At 37.3% G+C, this 23,478-nt stretch overlaps 1 protein-coding gene across 1 annotated transcript in view; it reads right to left on the minus strand.

Annotated features, from left to right (window-relative positions):
• Positions 1-23,478, minus strand: part of vwf (von Willebrand factor) — a 222,640-nt gene that overhangs the window by 27,593 nt on the left and 171,569 nt on the right. Inside the window, exons 41-44 of the mRNA XM_039769977.1 lie at positions 20,230-20,334; positions 17,741-17,946; positions 15,689-15,838; positions 115-231 (exon numbers count right to left, since the gene is read on the minus strand). Coding sequence (XP_039625911.1) covers positions 115-231; positions 15,689-15,838; positions 17,741-17,946; positions 20,230-20,334 — 578 coding nt within the window. The remainder of the gene's footprint in view (positions 1-114; positions 232-15,688; positions 15,839-17,740; positions 17,947-20,229; positions 20,335-23,478) is intronic.

A 23,478-nucleotide genomic window follows, 5' to 3' on the forward strand; every position in this document is an offset into this window, starting at 1 on the left:
CATTTCAGTAAACATTTATGCATAGCGCGCAATACATCCCTGCTTAATAACTGGTGTTCCAAAAAATTAATAAATATTAGGCTTTATAAGAAAAGGAAAATAATAAGAGCTTACATATCGTAGACGTCCTCCAGTGTCAAGGTCCCCCAGTGGTGACAGTGCCTCCTCCTGACAATATGATTTCTTGCATATTCCACAGCACTCCCCTTGTTTTCTAGTGTATACAGAACCCTAAAAAGACCAGTCTTTCTTGTAAGTTGAAACACAGATATTGACATTAATACTCAACATCCATGCAGCACATGAAACCTTTGTAAATATATTTAACATCAATATCTTGTTTAAAACAATAGTTAAAACATTATTTTCAGTTAAATGACAATTTAGTTCAACACAGCTTATCAAATTCTGTATCAAAAGTATTTAAGTAATATGAAGTCAGTTTGTTAAGGATCCAAGATGCTAATATCACATATGCTGCTAAACAACCTGTCTCTACAGTTCCATGAGGGGAGCATTAGTTTCTAAACTTTGCGTGAACTTAACTTTTATGAAACATCTATCTGTATTGTAGGGTAACCTTTGGCACATACAGTAACTTAGCTATTTACTTATATAACATTTATTCTTATTTCTAGTTTGCCTAAAAAGAAAAGATTCTACTTGTCCCACATTTTGTCATAGCTTATATCTTGTAGTCTTGAAATACATTTCATTGATCTTCTCTTGATGGTCACAACCTCTGTAATTTAGTTTGTATGGTACAGAAACTATTGTCCTAGACCTAATGGGCATGCACTCCTCAATATAATAATCCAGTGTTATGACTACTATGGCATGATCTCTTTACCATTTTTTTAATATATGATTTTGTTTCTTTATATAAATATATTTTTTTACAAAAGTGACTTCACTTTAAAGTCAACTGTTATCCCATTTCTGGATATTCACTACCATTTTGAGACTGTTTTGCATTACAACAACCATGTTATGCCCATTTTCGATCAAGTGATGTGAGAGTCTTGTGACAGTCTGATGTCAGGTTGTTCCACCTATGAAAAATGGCAGTACACAGCTTCTATCATTCAAAAGGTTTGCTTCCCGAATCAGAGGAGAAAGGCTCCACTTATTAAGCAGAAGATGTGGCTTACTATGTTAGAAATCTACCTGAAGGTTCTATCCCAATAGCTGCATCTAGTGATATAGCTCCTTACACAATTAATAAAAAGTGGAACCAGTTTTGCTTCAGCTTGCACTCCTGAACCATTTTAAGGTTCATTCCACCTTTTAGTTTTCAAGACTAAAATCTTTTTTTACAGCAGCTTGTTGACCTCTGCTCCCCTTTACAGAAGGGAAGATGGAATATGAAATTCAGGAAATTGTGGACTCCCAATGACAAGGCACGAGACTTGTTAGTGCATTGGAAGGGGTATCATGCCTAGCTGGCATCTGTTGATGTCCAACCCCCTGCTCTTTTGAGAAAATTGTATAGATTACATCCTAACAATCCCTTGTAGCGAGTGGCTGGGGCTGCTACCCAGCCGGGATGCCCAGGAGGACGGGAGGAGGGCTTGTGCCTCCTCCAGACCACGAGGGTGCAACCCCCCTGGTAGCTTTGGGGACCACAGGTAAAGAGCTTTGAGGCTTAGCCCTGTAGGGGCCGGTGGTCACCGCCAGGGGGCGCCCCAGTGCCTTTGGAGCCCTGAACCTCAGCACTTCCACCACACCCAGAAGTGCTGGGGGTAAGAGGAGCAGGGACACCTGGAGTGCTTCTGGGTGCGCAGCTGGCACTTCCGTCACACTGGGGAGTGCTCGTGGAAGATTGCCAGGAGGCACCTGGGGCACATCCGGGTGTGTATAAAAGGGGCTGCCTCCCTCCATATGATGGCTGGAGTTGGGAGAGAAGGAGACAAGATCTTGAAGGAGACAAGGAGGAGGCCTGAAGAAGAAAAGGCATTTGTGTAGTTGGCCTGGACTGGTGAGGACTTTTGGGGGTTGTGTGCACTTTTGTAAAGAGCTCAAATGTATAATAAACGTGTTGTGGGTGAAACAACGATGTCCGCCTGTCTGTGTCCAGGCCGGCTTCAACACCCTGTAGGCACATTCAGAGCCCATGGGTTGGCAATATTTCAGTGCTATGGCTCCTTGAAGTCATCTTGCTCCTTTTAAATAAATTATAAGTGTTTTTTATTTGTACTATATACGTTTTATTACAGTAGTAATGACACCTTGATGCTACTTTGCATTCTATTTTAGGATGGTTGTCACCATTTTGTGATCATTTGTCACAATCAAGGGCATGTTATTTTCTAGTAAGTATGTCCATTGCTGCTTTAATGACACAAATGACACATAATATTGAGTATCATATGGCTCCATCTCAAAAAGATTGCAGTGTACAGCTTCTGGCATCCTAGGATTAGATCTTTCCTACAAAAACAAACCTTTAGTTGTAGTGTTATGGGAGATAAACCCAGTATAGTGTTAGGGTATCTGGCTTTAAATTATCTTTGTTTTTGACTCCTGCATTTCCTTAGGTATCTGTTGTATTTTGATCTTTCTGAATTTTCTCATAGCTTTTTCCTTTACTCTTCATTTGATCTCCTGGTTATTCTCTGCTACTCAGAATAAAATTATACACACCCATTCATTCTAATGTGTTTCTCATTAGACCGTGGTCTCCAGAATGCACTGTAACGTTTCACATTTAAGAGAACTGCCAAATCCAAATCTGAAGTCATGGCCCTCCACCAGAATGGACTGGCTTGCTCCCTAAGGGATGACCATTTGGCTTAAATGAAGTAGTTCAAGTACCTCAGAGTCCTGGGGCCTCATGTATAAACGGTATGCACGTACAAAAATGTTGCATACGCCCATTTCTACATTCATATTGCGATGTATAAAAGCTAAACTTGGCGTAAAGCTAAACAAATTTTCACGCCACCTAAATCCCTGGCATACTCAAGTTCACCACTTGGTTTTGCAAACTGATGGCACCCAGCATGAAAGCAGTGCTACTGTTCCTATGTGGTTCTCTTTATTTTTAATTTTTAGGTTCATATCCCTGACATGTCTTTATCAAATACCCTGAAATTAACCGCATATCGTTTTTTGTTCAAGGCACCTGATTGTAATCAACTTGTAACCATATAATTGTGCACCGAATGGAAAAACTGTTCCAGATACCATAGCCACTTTAATGTTGTTATTATCAGTGCTCCATTCAGAGTATTTGAACCTAGTGTATCAGAGTGTGGAATCACAGCTCTACAGCAGCTGATCAGAAAACTGTACCACTGATTGTGTCAACAGCTGGAGAGATATCAGGATAGAGCTTCTAGAACAAGCTGCCTCAGTGCTTGTGCACAGTCTATTTGAAACTCTCCCATTCTACAAACATTTCAGAGTCTTTCCTGTATGGACCCCGTGATTCAGAAGCAGTTTCATCCCAAGAGCTCTAAACGCACTCAATCAGTCCATCAAGTGCTCCTGGTAGAACTGTTTGTATTTATAAGTACAATTACCTCACTGTAAACTTGCATTACAGTTGCAATATTACACAACCTGAACCACTTATGCTTTCATATTGTATATTTTTCACTGCTTTCTATTATTATTTTTGTTGTTGTTGTTATTTTACCATTTTAAAGGAAAATATGTTTATGGAGGATTTGCATATTGAATCTTATTATATCACACAATAACAATAAAGAAATTCAATTCAATTAAGAGCACGTATTTACGGATGATGATGATTGGCTTCTAAGTAGCTTTAGCTTTCCTAGCGTTATATGCTTGGACCTCTTGATATCATTTTAAAGATGAAATGCAGTATATATATTACATTATACAGATACATTTTTAACTTACTGTGGTGGGCTGGCACCCTGCCCAGGGTTTGTTTCCTGCCTTGCACCCTGTGTTGGCTGGGATTGGCTCCAGCAGACCCCTGTAACCCTGTAGTTAGGATGTAGCGGGTTGGATAATGGATGGATGGATGGATTTTAACTTATTTTAAATAATGTAAATTGTTAATGATTAAATATGCAAGGACTCGGTGGGCAGCGGTAGCGATGAGCTGGCGCCCCGTTCAGGGATTGTTCCTGCCTCATGCTGTATGCTTGCGGGGACTGGTATGACCTGGATGGATAGATGGGTGGAATAATTAAACATGTACTACAAACATATTTCAATGTTCCTTAAAAGTTTTGAAGAATCAGCATTCTAAACTTGCAGATGGCTTGATATTTATTAAATAGCTGATTGTGTGGCAATTGGTTATTTGGAGAAAGAAAAGGAAGGACAGGAATCAGGGGTTAATACATTTGAAAGAGACAGTACTGCTGCAATGACTTATTTTATTGAGGGTTGCACATGGCACCGCAAGCATCTTACAGGAGGCAAGAACAATCTCTGGAAGGGACGCCATCTCATCGCTACCACTGCGCCAATGTGCCACAATGTTTTATACATGCTTTAATTTCTATCATTATGAAAATGATAATAAGTATACATCTTTGCATTTAAATTGTTAAGAGACCTGTAACATCATGAATGGAATGTATTCTGTGTCCTGTCATCATAAGAGAGAGCCCTTTTAAGAAGCACGTAGTGATTCAAACACAAAAGAGTACAAAGCATTTAATGTGCCACTTTAGTTATGATGGGATTTGAGAAACTCAAATTAAATGATTTTAAGATGAAGTTTATGACGTTCTGTTTTATTGACAAAATAAACTACGTGGTTAAAGTGGAAATTTCAACCTTTTTTCACACTGTGTCTCAGTTTATTATTTTCTTCTAATATGCTTCCATATGAAACTCAAACGGTGGGCTACGATTTGCCTTTTCATGGCAACATCTGAGTGATATCTGACCACTTATTATTTATTTTGGGCACTGTGCAACTTTTTGAATTTTCGAGTTTCTCCGCCACTTTTTAACTTGATCAACTTCCTTTTGTTGTTTATATCACTGCTTAAACCACTGCTTAGTATGTTTTTCTTTGCCTCTACTTGGTATTCGCTGACATTCTACGCACAGTATTATGCATAAGGCCCCTGGTCATGAGTTAGAGTGGAGGTGAGAATGACCAGCAAAGCAGTGTTGAAGCAGTTTGCATCCGTCTCTGGTAGAGAAAATAAAGCAACAAATATGGGATAAGCTGTTGATTTACCAGTGGGTCTAAATCTTCATCCTTGCCTAAGATCTTGACCTCTGGGTAGTGACTAGAAGAATGAGATTGAGAGTACAACTGCCCGAAATGAGGTTACTGTTGTGAGACCTTGTGTAGTGGGAATTGGGGACACCAGTCTACACTCTAGGTGCCTAGTATGTGGGACGGAGTGTGACCAGGATGATGGTGTAAAAAAAGGAGACAGGGATACAAAAGATTTAGGTTTTTGAAAAAAATAAAGTGAGATTTTATTTGCAGGTACACTTAAAGAAAAAATAAAATAATGTCCTGCGGAAAATATATATCTATACAGTACACTGTGGTGTATGGCCGGCCGTTCATCCCGGCCAATACCCCCAAGCCACCAGGTGGAGCCCTCCCTGCAGTATGGAGGTGCCCCAAAGACCAGCAGGGCATCCTGGACATTGGAGTTTTTATACACAGCCCTGCTGGATACCATGGGGGCCACTAGGTGACGCTGCAGGGAGGAATGATGGTTATTTGCATTACGCCTTGGACTTTTATCTGGTGTCTGGCGTATTGGACATGGGTTCAAGGGAGCGACAGCGCCCCCTATCTGTCACAACACACAGTCCAATACCGTAAAGGACACACAAAAACAGTAATGAAATGGGGCCCAGAAATGATGACTATATACAGTATTTACAGTGCCGAACGAAAGTCCGAAAGGAAAAAGAACTAGTGGAACCCATGTATACACAATAAACAAAAATGAAGCTGTCTTCCTCAGTAGTAATTCAAGTCAGTTATCAAAAACAAGAATATTCAAAATACAGAAAAAGAAAAAAGTATGTATACAAAATAAACAGTGCATCGTTAACCATAACCCAATAAATACCTCCACTAAAGCTAATCCAGAGATATCTATCAAAATATACACAAGAAAAAAATATTTACAACAATCAAGGCAAGACAATGTTCTACCAAGTTCTCTTTCTTTCCAGATCCTCTCGTCATGCCCATAGACATATATAGATAGATCCCGCATTCACTGTGTTGCCCAGTCGATACGATACATCAGCGCATCCGCCATATTGGGAGTGGCAAATGTGCCATTTAAACTAATACATACATCAAACTCTGTTCTATGGGAGCTCGAGCATTCTCTCATAGTGCTCCTCAACTCTGGAATTCTCTTCCCTCTCATATATGTCAACTAATAATACAATAACACATTTTAAAACTGTCCTCAAAACTTATCTTTTCTTATCTTTTCACAATACCAATTGTGAATTTTGCACTGTTACTGCCAGTTATCTTTGTTTGCTAATTATTGCTTTTTGATTTATCATTCTCTTGTTTTCATTTTACTAATGTTGTTTAATTTTATTGTAAGGTGACCTTGAGTGTTAAGAAAGGCACCTATTAAATAAATTGTGTTATTATTATTATTATTATTGAGATGAAAACTTGACCAATGTCTGAAAGTCAAAATAGTAAGACTGCAACTGGTAGTCTGGTCTTTCTTTTGACTGTTAAATGACACACTCAATGACAAAAATAAACAATTTTATTGTATACAAATTGGCTTAATAATTTCTGAAAACATTTCACTCATTCCTCTCTCAATTTTTCTCACACACGCACACACAATGCGTTTATTTAAATATATACAGGATAGGATCTAAAATCCTTGAAACAGAAATGTCTTATATAGCTTTTTCCGTGTGTTGCCACTCTGTAATTTGAGAGTATTCAAGCTGCCAATATGGTGCAGCCTTACTTTGTGGAATCCAGACACAACTAAAGACACGAGCATGAAATGATGGTTGTCAATTTCAAACTGTATTTCCTCAATGTGCTCCTTGAGAAAAAAAAAACATCATCTAAACCAATCTCAGCCCGAACAAACTGATTGATCATAGATACACTGACAGCTTGCCCTAATGTCAACTATTGGATAACATGCTCAGCTACTTTGACCACCTTGACTGTAGCCTCAGAAGGAATCATCAAACCTCCTTTGTTTTTTAATGTGAGCAAGTGGTAGCTTTGATCATATGATGCCTGTATAGCATCTGTTGCCAAACTAGCACGGCACACATCACAGGACAGCTTTCTCAAAATCCCGTCTAAGGGTTACTTCCCTCTGCTTCCTGAGGTGGAATTCTTTGAGAAACCTTCAAAGTTTGAGAAATGTTAACAGCTAACAACAATCTACATAGTTAGTGACTAAATACGTTTAGCTAAAACGGTGTATGGAGGCTCACTTGAGCACATAAATGCATAGCTTTGCTAGCTCAGCCTGGCATAGCTAAAGTTAAGATTATAAAACGGGATTTTCTAATGGCCACATATAACCAAAACAATTGTTTAGCCTTACCTATGAAATGTAATCCCTCGGGATCTGGTTTGGTTCATATAGTGGTTTGTACAATCCTAGGCAGCACATGCATGAGGCATCTTTGTCCATTACTTCACTCCACAGCAGTGCCATTCGCAATATGGCGGCGACGTTGACAATTGATGCTTCTGGTTATGCGGTGTCTAGTAATTCTATGTCTATGGTCATGCCAACCAATTAAACTCTCAAACATCATCCTTCAATGTGCATGTGATGACGTGCACACGTCTATGAAACGTGGTGTCTCCTGATGCTCAAAATTCCTATAAAAATGCGAGCGGCCAGGACACGCATACAGAGTTGCCGCGGTTTTCTTGCCCAATTGGGCTGCTTTCAAAAGCTTGTTGCAGGAAGTTTTTAGCAGTTGCAGGTTGCAGTTTTTTGGGCTGGTTTCTGATTTTTGTTGCTTTAATTTCTGCTGCAAGAAATATTTATTACATTTTCGGCTTACAACTGAAAATCAGCACTACAAATGCATGATGTGTTCAAGTAAAGAACCTAGTATATGTACAGAGGTGCTGCAACGCTTACTTATTTTCCAATTTTGGAACTTGGAACTTGTTACTTACTTGGAAGACATCTTGAATGGCTGCTGGAGAGTGTAGACGTGTGTGGTTTTGGGTTGAAATCACCTAGTGCGTTCTTCTTTGTTTTCACCCGTTGTTATCATGGGTAAGTGGTCGAAGTACAAAAAGCGATACAACAAAAATTGGGAGAAAGAAAGCCACATTAATGGATACGCAGTGTACCTGGTGATGATACTAAGGCTTTCTGTTGGTATTGCAAATGTGACATTCGTGTCCATCATGGCAATTTAGTGAATCATGCTGAAACGACAGAGCATTACGCCATTACGATAGACATGCCACCAGCAATAAATACGTACGATGCAACAAAAATAGTATACAGTAAATGTGTGTGTACAGTGACACTAAACGTACGCGTACATGTACTAAGTACTGTAAGTAGAAAATTAATTATGGTTACTCACCAACAATGACACGATGACTTGTCCGATAACAATGAGTTTTATTTTACTGCACAACAAAGGAGAGCGTTACAGCCCTTAAAGGAGCCACTTCAGGCGATTGTGTAGCACTGCCGTTGTTCTTCTTCTGGCAGTCTTCAATCCAAATCCCTAAAGCAGATTCCATCCAGACTGCTGCCTTATTACATCCACTTACAACTTGTTTTGCACCCTGGTTAAAAGGACACTGCGGCCGTAGATCTTATATTCCTTTCCTACTTTTTAAATAAAAAGAATCGTAGCCTTCAACAAATCCAAAACGTTTACCTTTTCGGCATATTGTTAACATCTTCCGTTTGCGCTTGGGCACGACCCCTGAAGCAGTAGCAGATCGTTTTGGAGCCATAATGAAGGGCTTGACTATGCACAAAGATAAACACAAAAGAGCACAACTCTTTACACAGCGAAACCCGTTGATGCTGAATGAGCGAGACGAGACTTCCTGGTTAACACTGCATTCAGCAAGCAGGAACTTAACTGTGTGCTCTGATTGGTTAGCTTCTCAGTCAGGAGAACTTAACTGTGTGCTCTGATTGGTTAGCTTCTCAGTCATCCGCCAATAGCGTCCCTTGTATGAAATCAACTGGGCAAACCAACTGAGGAAGCATGTACAGGAAGTAAAAGACACATTGTCCGCAGAGAAGCAGCGAAAAATCCGCGTTATATATTTAGTTATGCTTTCATATAAAATCCGCGATAGAGCGAAACCGCAAAAGTCAAAGCGCGATATAGCGAGGGATTACTGTATATCGTTCAATTCAACTAAGCTCATCACATGCACTGAAGGTGATGCCAAGAAACGTTGATTTCATGATATCAGAGACCTATAACTGGTTTGCCCACAGCACAATTCGCCAGATGAAATACAAGCAATTATAAGATTTTGAAGTTATCAGATACCCGTTGGCTATCTATCACTGAATTGCGTTCAGCGAGTTCTTGATCAGTTCAACGAACTAAAGCTGCATTTTGAGATCGTCAAAGACAAACTGTGTGACTACACTGCTGAGCTACTGTATCAGATGTTCAGTTCTCCAGAGAACAAACTTTACATGCTGTTTTTACGCCCCATATTACAGGAACTGAACAGAGTTAACAAATTATTTGAGAGACAAAGCAAGTCCTGTAAAGTTGCTCACTGAACTGTTAACTTTGTATCAAAACATACTTCAACGAATTATGAGACCAACCACATTTACATCTTGGGGATCAACAATGACTTTTGATCTGGAAAATTGTTCGAAATATCTGCCACTAGCAGCTATGAACTTTGGAATAGAAGTCAACTTGCTTTTGCGTGACTCAAAAATTGACCACAATGCAGCAGAGAAAATTAAAGAACGCTGTTGTGATTATCTATTCGAACTCCTAAGGGAACTAACTGCATCAGAGACTGCCAACAAATGTAAAACAGCTGGAGTCGCTGGCTGATCTGTCACCTTCTGTCGTCCTTAGACCACAGAAATGAAAACTGTCAAAGTTGTCATTTTTGCATTTGTGCGATCTAGAGCTGCAGTGAATGTGAATCGGAACAGTGACATGGCCACAATTCAGTGATAACAACGTTGAGGAATTTTGGATTAATGTTGCAAATCAGGATGCTTCAGGGGATTTTGACATTTTACAGCTTAGACATTTGGCTTAGGTTTGCTGTCACTGCCTTTCAGTAATGCAGCAGTGGAAAGAACTTTCTCCCAAATGAATCTGATTAAAACGAAACTGAAAAACAGGATGCAGCAAGGCATGCTGGAAGCTTTGTTATGCATTAGAAACTACATGAGGCGCAGAGGGATCTGTTGTAACAACAGCTATGCTGGCTTAATTCAACACAAGCATTTATTCCATTGACAAGCAAGACAACGACGTTCTACCGGAGGAATATTTTGTTGCTAAAGATTAATAAAGTTAGTTTTTGACATTTTATAGATGAGTAATGCCATTTTTGATCTGCTTTACTGTTGGAGGCTTGAAGGCAGCCCTTGGGCTGTTTTTGGGCTACTTTTTCCAGACAAATGGGCAGGATTTGAAACAAGTGTCTAGAAACCCGGCACACAGCTATTCAGTTCTTTGAGACATATACTGAGCTTTTCTCAGAAGTGAAAGTGAGCCCAATTTTTTTTTTCTTCCCTCCCCGAGCTACTGCCCAGACAACTGCCGATACGTGATCCCTTTTCTAAGCCGCAGCAAGCCGATACTAAGATACTTTGCACTTTATCTTACTCTTCTAGTGCTACGAGGTTGTGGGAGACAGGCAACACCATTCATGGCATGGCTGCCTTTCCACTCCTATACGAGACCCGCGATGCTCCTCAGAAGGTGCACATACCATCAGCAAAGATGTTTCTCTGCACTTCCTAAATAGAATATATCTATACTATTAAAAGGCAAAGCCCTCACTCACTCACTGACTGACTGACTGACTGACTGACTGACTGACTGACTGACTCACTCACTCACTCACTCACTCATTACTAATTCTCCAACTTCCCGTGTAGGTAGAAGGCTGCAATTTGGCAGGCTCATTCCTTACAGCTTACTTACAAAAGTTGGGCAGGTTTCATTTAGAAATTCTACGCGTAATGGTCATAACTGGAACCTATTTTTCTCCATATACTGTAAAGGACGTTAGCTCGACGGCTGTGGGAGGCAGAGCTGCGTGTGACATCATCACGCCTCCCATGTAATCACCTGAACTGACTGTGACCGCAGTACGTAGAAAAGAAGGAAGAGCTCCCAACAATAAAACAGTGGAGAACCCGTGGATTAAATAAAAAGGCTGCTTAGTTGGCGAAGCAAGGAAAAACAACGATCTTATATGGCGTTTGTTTATAAAACAGTGGAGAAGCTGTGTAAAGGCTGCTTCACAAAAAAACAGAGGAGCGCCTTATATGGGCAGGCAGTCAGCCAAATAAGGGAATCAATAAATAACTATAATCATAATAAAGGAACAAAAATATAGTGGAGAACCCGCAAATTAAATAAAGGAAATGGGTACTTGAACAGTAAACTAAGTCTAAAATAGCTACACAATAATTATAACAATCGTAATAAACGAACAATAAAACAGTAGAGAACCGCAAAGCAAGGAGAAAGGACGGACTTCAACCAATCAGATTTTGAGTTGGTGTCAGTAGGGCCCTTTAGCAGGCGTACGGCAACGTCACCGTATTCACACCCATTGATTGGATAGAAGCCGATATGAGGAAGTCTACGACGCCATTGAACGCACCATAAACGCTCCGAGCGAAAGATCGCCGTGTGCACTATGGACAACTCCATGGCAGGATTCTGGACAATATTATTTGCCAGACACAGACCAGATTTCAAGACCATGAAAACCTGATGTTTGTCACGCTCCTCGAGCCCCAAAACGTTCGGGAATACAAGAAAAATTTCACAAATGCGGCCTTCTACACTTTAACACAACAGCCACAGAGCGCTTTTTGATCTGTCTTGGCTAAAAACGGAACTGACTATAATGCATGCTATGGATGATTTTGCAGAAAAATCTCCCACTGATCTCCTTGACTTCCTTCATCAGAAAAATCTGAATGAGATCATGGGGCGGCTGTTCACATTGGTATATTTGGCGGTGAGCATTCCCGTGTACACTGCTTCTGTCGAGCGGACATTTTCAGCCCTAAAGCGAATTCAAACTTATGCCAGGAATACCATAGGGCGGGTTCGCCTTTCACCATTAGGTTTGATGGGGATAGAAAGTGAGGTTTTGATGGAACTGAAGCGCTCCGATAATCCGTACGACAGAGTAATTGAACTGTTTTTGAGGAAAGAGAGGACGATGGATTTTGTTTACAAATAATCCAAATTTTTGGTGAGTAAAATGTTGTGATTTTCCTAAATGATATTGCACATTAATGAGTTATTATTGATGTTTTTTATGTGTGTCGCGGCTGTGCCTGCAGTAGAAAGGAAGTTGTTCATCCCTGGTTTGTCTATAAAATAAAGGCATTTATTGTGGCTACAGGAGTGTATATATATATATATATATATATATATATACACTCCGATCTACATACTGTTGAATAAACGCAACACACGCCGTGGTGCAACACGAGAGGCTTCGGCTCTAGCGCTGACGTCCAAGGTTCGATTCCCGAGACGGGTGCAGTGAGTTTGTACGCCTTATGAGCCCAGAATTGGGGCGAAACACATGCCGCGTATTGTTTACATTTTTAGACAGTAAAACTATTTCAGTATATTCAATATATATAAATCAGCGCTTCCCGATTCATTTTACCCTCGCACCCCCTTGGCTTGAGAAGAAGTATGAAAAAATATGAGGTTAACGCAGAAAAAGAGATCACCAATTGAAGCTTTATGAATAATGGATACTTTATTTACCATCAATAATTATTTTGGTAAAGCCATACTCAGTGTGATCCTCCTTCCATGTTCTAATTTTTTCGCGACTAGCCATGATTACACGAACGGTAAAAAGTAAGAGCGGCGAGGGTGACATATCCAGTCAGGCAGGCGACAGCTCAATAGCTCGAATTTGGATATAAGTAGGTTCTATTTAGTCGACAGAAATATCTTTGGTAGGAATGTAAGTTGAATTTACTCTTTAAATTTCTATGGTGAAGAAAAATGTATGCAATGCTGACTAAAATTACCTTTCATTCCTACCAAACATATTTCTGTCGACTAAATAAAAATTACTTATATTTAAAATTTAAATAGAACTTGAACAGATACAATACTTCATAATACCCACGCAGCACTACAGTAAGTGCACATAAGAGCAGGAGTCATCCGTTTTTTTTTTTCATTTTTCTTCCTCGATGGATTCTGGCACTCCCAGCAACAGCTGCTTGCACCCCAAAGGAGATATATATATATATATATATATATATACATATATATATATATATATACTTTTTAAAAACCACGCTTATGTTAAAGTATACTAAAAAGTAAAAAGTGTTATTTGAATGTCGACTGATGAAAAGTGCCCATGCTTTTCTTATATATATATTATTTTCAACTTTTTAGTCTTGGGTTTGTTTTAGTATAATTTTGTAATCAATATTTTAACACTTCCTTTAATATCTCTATCCATTACTAGCGCCATCTATTGGTGAAATCTTTAACTATTCTTCATATCTTTCATTTCTTAATTAACATGGATTAATTGATCAATTAGGGAAACTGATTATTGATTCATGTATTGTCTTCGGAAGTGAGTAAGTGTGCATAATTTCAAGTCCTTTGGATAAGATGAAGTAGGTTAACATATCGATATCGATTTTTCCAGACAACAAACAGGTGAAGTTAAAATAAATGTTATAATAATAATAATTTAAAAAGGCAAACTTTTTCTTTATACCTATTTGTCTTTTTTCCCCAACAAATGCCTCTCTCTTAACACTGCAGACACTAAACTAAAAGTATTTAATGGCTGGTAATGCCAGTGAGGCACATTACCACAACTGTGCATAGTTGCTATGCTCAGAAAGAGTAGCTCAGTTGTAATCTAGGGCTAGGAAGTAATACTGCTGCATATTCAGATTGAAAGAAGCTACTTTAAGTGGTTTGAGCTTGTAATTAGGATATCCCCAGAACACCTTCCTCAGAAGATGTGCAAGGTGCAGACCACTAGGCATATCTCATTTGGAGTAGCAGTGTCTGGGTACTCATGAAGATGGGCTACAGAAAGTGGGCCTGATCAGACCAGCTCCATGGAATCAGAATGAAAATGATGATGATAGCATAGAAACCAAAGCTTCCCACTGAATTTGGAATTTAGCTTCATAACCATTTTGCACATACAAAGTATAAACACTCTATACTTTTATTTCATTCACTAATGTAAGCTGAGCATCCTATAACACTTTTTTTCTGTTTGTTGAGAGTGATGAGCCTAAGAATCGACACCTCTTTTTTAAGGTGTTCTAAATGCACAGATATATAATTAAATAATTAATATTTAGCATCTATAAAGTTGTATTAACTATCATTACTCTTTATTTACCAAATATCCAATTATGACTTGGGCAGCAAATTACTGTTTAAAAGATCAAGAGCACCAATATTACAAAAGATAAAGGGCTAGGCTTCCACAACTGCCTCCAACTGTTCATCTAATTAAAGGGTAACATGGTCCCAGCTACTCTTGGCCAGTAAAGTGTGGTTACCTTCTAGTTCAGTGCTTCCCAAGCTAGGCCCTGGGGACCCACTGTGGCTGCAGGTTTTTGTTCCAACCAGCTTCTGTTTTTAATTAGACTCCAGGGCTAATTAAGTGAACTGTTATTTCCCAAGTTCTGTGTTTTGGGAAAAATATAGAAATTAGAAAACTAAGTTTTGCTAAAAAAAAAATAAAATAAAATGTACCAAGCCGTTATATGGGAATAATGTCTTTTTCTTTTGACCAATATTTTCATCTTCATTTTCATTTTACTTTTCCAGGTGTTCTAATTAAATAATCCATTATTTACTAATTAGTGGGTCTGATGCTAACATAGTTGCAGCCTTTGATTATTCAGTATTTGTCTGGGTGTCTGTTCTCCTCGCTTTTAATTGTCATTAATAAGATACAATGAGGGGAGAAACCTGCACAGAGAAAGGGCCAAATATAATGAAATCAACCAAAGAGAGTTAAGCATTTAAATCTATAGCAAAAGCAGAAATATTTCTAAATGTCTTATAGATGTAAAATATATGCAGCTGTGCTTTTCTGAATGTAGAATAAGAGAATACAAATACCAGCTAATTAAATGAGATCAGTGTTGTCAATGATTATGATTCTGGTTGGAGCATAAACCTGCGGCCACAGTGGATCCCTAGGACCGAGTTTGGGAAGCATTGTTCTAGTTACTTCCTGCCAGTCTTCCCTAAGTTAATTTTTCAAATGACTCCATACCCTAGGCTGTTTTATAATATCTAAGACAGCAAAGTTGTATGACATTGATTCAGATAAGAGTGGGGTAATTCTTTTAGTTACATACAGTGATAGCAATGTTAATAATAATACTTAGAATATGTCTCTAAACAGCAGGATTAGAATGACCGATATACCTGAACAATTATAACTGTCTGAAATCACAGAAAACTCCATGGCATACTGCATGTTTTTTAAACAACACTGTCAACATAATCTTACCATGGGGCAAATCTCATTACAGTTTCTGTTTACACAGATCACTTTATGCAGTCTTGTTACTTCATCCTGCTCCTCTGTGCAATTGCATATTTGGCAGTTCTCGTCCCATGCACTGCCAACCTGATGTACAATATCACGATGTGTGCACACCTGTAAAAGAAAATTTATTCTCATTAATATTTTTCAGAAAATAAGGAACATTTGAAAGTACAACATAAAGCTTAAATGTAATATTACCCAATGAATTTAGACACAAAAGTTCAGCATAGTAGATAACTAGTATGTGTCCATATCCCTAGGAAAACCATTATGCCCACTAGCCAGAAATAAAAATAGCACATAAATGATTAAAAAAAAGTGAAATAAAACTGTACAAAAATATGGAAAATAGATGATGACATTGGATATTAAACAGTCAAAAATATGTGAATATTATTTTTATCTGGTACTGACTAGATAAAAACAAGAATTAGGTATTTTTTTTTATAATTAAGGAAGCTTAAGTATTATACAAAGAAAATCAAACAAGTTACAAACATTTGCCAAGTCCATTAGGAAGACATTGTCTTAATTTCCCTCTTTAATACACTTATCTCTCAGAAAGTGACAGAGTAAATGTATCCTTCACTCTGAATGACTGTTTGTTACAGAGAGCACAAAAGTGTGTTTTCTTCAACTGATTCAAGGTTGTTATTTTTCAGCCCAAAAAAAACATTGAACCCAAAAAGGGCAAAAGACTCGGCAACTATAGCGACAAAAAGAACAATAAAAAACTAATTTCCCCTTTTACTTAATTTTGGTCTTTGAAAATACTACTTACACTGAATCATTTCTTTCTGCCAAGTATATATTTGAGATTTTTTTTAAATTGAAAGTTTTATTTTCCTCAGTTTGTTTTGTTATTTTTGTTACTATAGCAGCTTTTGCTTGTTAAAGCTTTCCTTCATTTTTTTCATGCTGTTGTGTTCTTAGGACCTCTGGTGGTTTACAATTGGTATTATTTTATATACCAAGACTGATAAAAAAAAAAAAATTAAGCCCTGTGTAAAACTAAAAGAAAGACCAAAACAAAATATCCCTTTTAGTCGCAATATTATATATGGTAGTCTGTAGCCATAGATTAACAATGTGTTTTGTCCATTGTTTTCCAAATGTAAAATTCCAATTAACTGAAAAATTAGGCTTTTACTGGTTGAGTATGTCCATTTCAAGCAAAGGCTTCAGAGATGTTCACACTTTCTTGGTGTACATTTATAATAGTTGATTAAATTAAGTTTCTAGGCTTTGACGTAGAATAAGTCACAGAGGGAGAAATTATAGTTTATCTGAGAAGTATTAATTATACCTTGTGCAAAAATATAGGAAAATTATAAAGAAGAATTCAAGACCATGTCTAAAATGAAAATGCCACATTATAAAACTAATATTTCATGCCCACTATATCAAAACTATAAACTTAAAACATCACAGAGCAACTGAACCATCCCATATCCAAGCAATATAAAAATGTATATTGTGAATTTTATCTAGCCAAAAAACATCAGGATAAAGCACATCTCTCATACATTTTGGAAAAAATGTAGCAGTTATGTTCCTGAAGTGTCAGAGTAATTAGCAGCTTGTTATTTGTAAATTGTAAACTTTTTACAGAAAAACCTGACACAAGATAACCATCCATTAGATGACATTTCAGTTGATAGCACCTTGATTTTGTTCATAATGACACATTTCTAAGAAAGAGTTTCTCAGGAGTGACCACGATAAAAATAAAGTACAGGGCCAAAGCAAAAATTAAAATTTACTTATCAAAGATTAAACCACACATTAAGACCATTTGCGAACAAAGTTACAAGATTATTTATAAGCACGAACAGCAGTCTTCACACTGAGCCAGTTCAGACTTTCATATATGGATAATACAGACAGATGATAGCATATACTGCGCTTTCAAATGCATCTTTTTCTTTTTTGGTCATTAAATCTGATATCTTTAATTGCAGATTTATAAGTTTCTGAGACTGAGGAATCCACATCTCAGGTAGTCATGCTTACCTTAGTGGGAAGACATTCCACTGTTGTGCAACCACAGTCATTGGTTACTGATTTGGACAAATATCCAAGGGAACAGGAGACTGTGGAATTGATGCAGTTACAGGTACATTCATATTGGTCACAGCACTGGGTCTTCCTCACAGTGAGTTCTCGATGTGGTGGACAGGTTGGAACTGGCTTAAGTTTACACTCATCTTTCTTGCAAGCTTAACACATTAAACGAAAATTATGTAAAAAGAAGGTAAACATGATAATTATATTCAATTTAAAATTACTGTTTTCATATTGCTTAAATACAACTGGAAATCAAAAAATCAAATACAAAATATTGTCTGTATGGGTTTCCTCAGGGTGCTCCAGTTTCCTCCCACAGTCCAATGACATGCAGGTTAGGTGCACTGGCAATCCTAAATTGTCCCTAGTGTGTGTTTGATGTGTGTGTGTGTACCCTGTGGTGGGCTAATGCCCTGCACGGGGTTTGTTTCCTGCCTTGTGTCCTGTGTTGGCTGGGATTGGCTCCAGCAGACCCCCGTGACCCTGTAGTTAGGATATAGTGGGTTGGATAATGGATGGATGGATGGATGGATGGATGGAAATTTTGTTGAGCTGCTGTTGGTATTTGATACATTTGGAAACTGCACAGTAAGGAAAAGTGTATACAGACTAGAAGCAACTAAGCCTTACAAAATTCAAAAATAAATAACAGATCAACACTATTCTCATCTCCAAATACAAACTGATGTGACCAAATTTATGAAATAGGCTCCAGCAGACCCCCGTGACCTAGTAGTTAGGATATAGCAGGTTGGATAATGGATGGATGGATGGAAATTATAACTGAACTACACAATGCCATGTGAACATCCTAGTGCATGACAGGCTGATTGGCAAATCTCACTTGGCTCTGAAGGAATGAGTATGAGTGTGCGATTTTGCCCTTGGGTAAATACGTAAAAACCTGTCATTCAATATTATTTTGTTATTTTAACTCCAGAACGAATGAAACAAATTATAGTTCTCTACTGGTAAGTTTTGTAATTTCTAATTAAAAAATATTCCAAACAAATCAATTCCAACTAAATGTTTTCACTGCTCTTAAAGCTAATAAGAGTTCAATTGAATTTATTTGAGTAACACTTGACAAGAGCCCTGTGCATTTGAAAACACAAGATGCTGAGTTCTGTACCTTCTGGAAGCCTTCAAGAATTTGTTTGGAAGATCTCTATGTAAATGTTTAAGTGATAAATACAAAAGCATGAATAACAGTTTAAGGAGCAGAATAAGGTAGGTAGTTTTGAATTTGTGATACATTCCTTAGATTCAAATATACAAATGTAAGGGCAGCTTTCATTTGTGCATTAAAGCAGAGTTTACAATCAAACTGAATGTCAATGTTACACAAAGAAAAATATTAATAATAAATGGGTTTATATTTTCAAGGATAATTCTTTTCTCAATTTCATATTGCAACACAATGATATTCAATACATCCTCTGTATGAACTACAAATAAAGACAAATTTGACTTCTTGTCAGCATCTGTACTTCAAATCAACAGTAAATAACCAACATATTGCTAAGATGTATGTTTTGAATTGTATTTATACAGTACATTCATATAAAAGCTTGTACTAACAAATTACTTAATGCAGGCACTATAGATGAATAATTTGCCAATGTTATGTTTCAGCCAAGGTTCTTCTCTGGGCTGGTGTTCAAATTTCCTTTTTATGCATTGTTTGACTCATTTGTTTGTGTTAATATTATAATGTAATATGTTATTACATTATTCTGTGTTTTTTTTTTTAGTATTGGGCAATATTTTATTTCCATGAGGCCATGCTTCTACTATGTTCATGTATTTTGAGGGTGGTTCTTCAACAGGCGGGGCCACCTGTCCATCTCTGTCGAGGCACTGCTCTCAACCTCATAAGGGCTAAGGAAGCACACAGTCAGTTGCTATACATTGTTGAGTATTGGTGCTGCGATTTCCACTATGCTTTTGTTGATTTTGATCTGTTTTTGACCACATTTCTTGGATTTGTATATAGTCACCATACTGGGGCCAAACCAAATAAGTACTGCCCGCTTTTATACTGGGGAACAAACTGTCCATTCATTATTTATTTGACCTGACTGGGATAGGAACCTAGTATCAACCTAATTGGTTTGCACCTCCTTTTCTGTGGTTCTTCCTTTATGACCTCCCAGAGAGGAGAGGATCCATTTTCGATGCAGCATGGCACTTACTATATAAAGTATATAGTAAATATATATATATATATATATATATATATATATATATATATATATATATATATATATATATATATATATATATATATATATGTACAAGGGTACAATATAATGAGTTTTCACAAATCTGCCAGGTACAACAGATAACTCCAAATTAATGTGAATAACACAATAATAATGCTAACTTTGTGCAGAGCATTTCAAATTTTCCTCTGACCAGTAGATTCATCTTACCACATTCATAAACAGGTCTGCATCCTCCGGGATTTTTTAGAACTGGTGTAAGACCATCTTCACATTTAGGAACTGGAGGAATGCTGCAGGAAGCCATATCACACACTGAATGGAAGAAAATATAAAATTTGTCCAACTGTAAACCTTGTCAAAAGTTCCTTTACAAATTTAAAAATACAAATTATGTCTTATACTATATAGTAGGTCATATATTTTTTCATCCTTCTGATGTGTCTCAGTCATAAAAGGGGACTAAAAAAAAAGCTGGAATCAGTAAGAGCAACTGATCATAAAAATGATTGCTCTGATATCCTCTTTTAAGGGTGGCAACTCCCAAACCGAATAGTCAGTGAGAGAGTTTACCTATTTTTAGCATGAATAACTTCACCAGGATAAAGACAAGTTTTGAATATTTAGTATATAAAAGCCACTAGGCTTAAAACAGAACCCAAAATTCAGTGGTCACAAAGTACACATTTAAAGTCGAACTAAAAACTAGTAGAAAGAAGTAGGTAACAAAGGTTTATTCATGAAAAGCATCTTCAAGAGTGTTTCTAAGTTACCAAAGCTAATAAAGTGTGATTTCAGCGCTAACACCTTAAATTAGGTTACAGTGATGGTTTCAGTGATCTTGCATCAGTAAGGCAATATGTATGTATGGGAAATAAGCTACAGTATATAAATAAAATGTGTTATTATTATTATAAAAATGGTAGGGCAGTGAAAAATAATGCCAAAACAGTGCTAATATGATGTCAATGACATTAAAAATAAACTATTATACTAAAAAGGCAATTAATAAATACAAAAAACAATGAAAATAAATCTAAATATGCCAAATCTATGACTCACGACAGTTAATCAACAATCACCTTCACATATTAGCTTACTTTTTTCAGCAATTATATTTATTTTGATCCAGAAATCAGATAAGCATTAGTCATGATTAGTTTGGAGCTTCATATTTGGCTATGTCAGTAAATCAGGAGCTCTGGAAAATCTCTGGATTTCCATCCATTTTGCCTTATTATTGACGAATGACAAGATCATGAAAAAATTAGGACATTTCTGTTTATTTCTTCTGGAAAGTTAACTGTTACGCCATTTATTTTGCGTGCATTTTGCCCCAATTTCTAATGTCTTTTACTCTGTAACATTAGTCATGTACTAGTCAAGTAAATGGGGGAAGGGGGGTGCAAGGAGTATAAGGTGTGTGACTATAATTCTTCATTCTAGTCTTGTGGGACCTTCCAATGCTAAAGTTTTTAAGTCTTTCCTTTAGTTTGCTGTTTCCAATTTATTATTTTTTTGTCTTGAAAATCAGATACTTCTGCCTGAGCCTGACTACCTGGTGTTCGGATAATCTGCCTATCTTTTGGACTACTATTTTTTGATTGCAGGTTTTTGTGAAATATTTTTTTGTCTTTTTTTTTATAGCTCTTATAATATGTCTTTGACTCATCCAGATCTACCTCTCATCATAAAGAAGCATTCCCAATCGTAGTTAATAAAGCAGCACTTCATTTTCCCACTTCACAGAAGCTGATGTCTTGGGTCCAAGCTGTTCATGTGTAACGTGGGTGCGACAGTCAGCTGTGTAATTGACACCATCAATTTTAGTTTTTAATTCTTGACTGTATTTTGTAAGGCCAGTTGTTTTATTTACCAAATTTTTAAGTTCAAACAGTATTCAGGTACCTACTGTACACGTTTACACTCTTTAATTTGTAACATTACCTCTTTCTTGAGTTTGCAGTATCTGTCAATTTTCTCACTTTTAATTATTGTGTGATATTTTTTGTTTCAATTCACACTCCAATTTTATTTCTACAATCTTTGCTGCCATTTGTCTATGAAAGCTTATGTAGCCCCTTTTCCATCCTGTTTTGTAGTTTCTTCAGTGGTACCCTAATAGGGAATATCAGTCATATGTAATTCTAGAAGGCAAAGGTGTACGTGAACCAAATGACTTCACTGTCTATGACTGAGAAGTCAGGATGATCTTGTGGTGTCTTAGCTAGAGTGAGGTCAGAAATAGCTTGGCTTATATTTAGTTTTGGATCTCCTATCTCAGCTGGTCCTGCACAGTCTACTGCAAGGTTTTCATTGTTCTGTACTTTTATACTAGCCAGCCCAGTCTAGCCAACCAGTAGCCCTAGTCAAGGGTTTTCATTGTTATGTGCTTTCATACTAGCCAGCACAGTCTAGACTGGATCTATTCATGCCACAATTATGACATGCTTATCACATTCACTAACTTTAATAAAGAGAAAAATGTGGAGTTTGCATATTCTCCCCATGTCTGCATGGGCTTCCTCCAGGTGCTCCGGTTTCCTCCCACAGTCCAAAGACATACAGGTTAGGTGCATTGGCGATCCTAAATTGTCCCTAGTGTGTGCAAGTGTGTGTGCGTGTGCCTTGCTGTGGGATGGTGCCCTGCCCGGGGATTTGTTCCTGCCTTGCACCCTGTATTGGCTGGGATTGGCTCCAGCAGACCCCCGTGACCCTGTGTTAGGATATAGCGGTTGGATAATAACTGACTGACTGACAGTGACAGATGGAATTCCCTTCATAAATTATCACTGACACATGCTTTAAGGATTCTCCAAATTAGGAAAACTCCAAGATATATACTAAATATACTTATTGTTCCTGATTTTAATAAAAAAAAGTAATTAATTTTTTCCTGATTTCATTGGTCACATTTAAGATAATTTTTCATTTGTCCAAATGTTTGTGCTCATTTTTTCTATTACTTTTTCATGGCATAATAAGAAGAAGCACAATTTGTTAAAATGTGTTCTAAATGTATTATTTTCTGTAAATGCTTACATTTTGCTGTGAAATTAACATTAATCATGTCAGAAATAAATATTGAGCAACAAGAGTCTTTGATTGAGTGGGTGTTTCACTATCAGTGATAGCTTAAGCTATCAAGTGTTCTTTACAGTTTACTGATGCTGTACTGTATCTTCTCTTCTTTTAATGTGGACACCTTTATCCATTAAACCAATGCTTTAGGCCTGATAAACCACTGAATAGCACATTTTTAAGATAACCCTGTGCCAGGACTCTCCCCTTCATACATACAGCTGCAGGCCCAGGAATGACGTCACTCTGTTGATTGTTTCAGGAACTAAGTTATCGCCATTCTTTATAAAAACATGAGATTACATTTTTTTCTTAGTCATTATTACAAAGGACATGGGATAAGTATCAAATAAAAAAATATTATTTTTCAGAGGAGTA

This window comes from Polypterus senegalus, chromosome 11, assembly GCF_016835505.1.
Source record: "Polypterus senegalus isolate Bchr_013 chromosome 11, ASM1683550v1, whole genome shotgun sequence".
Lineage (NCBI taxonomy): Eukaryota > Metazoa > Chordata > Cladistia > Polypteriformes > Polypteridae > Polypterus > Polypterus senegalus.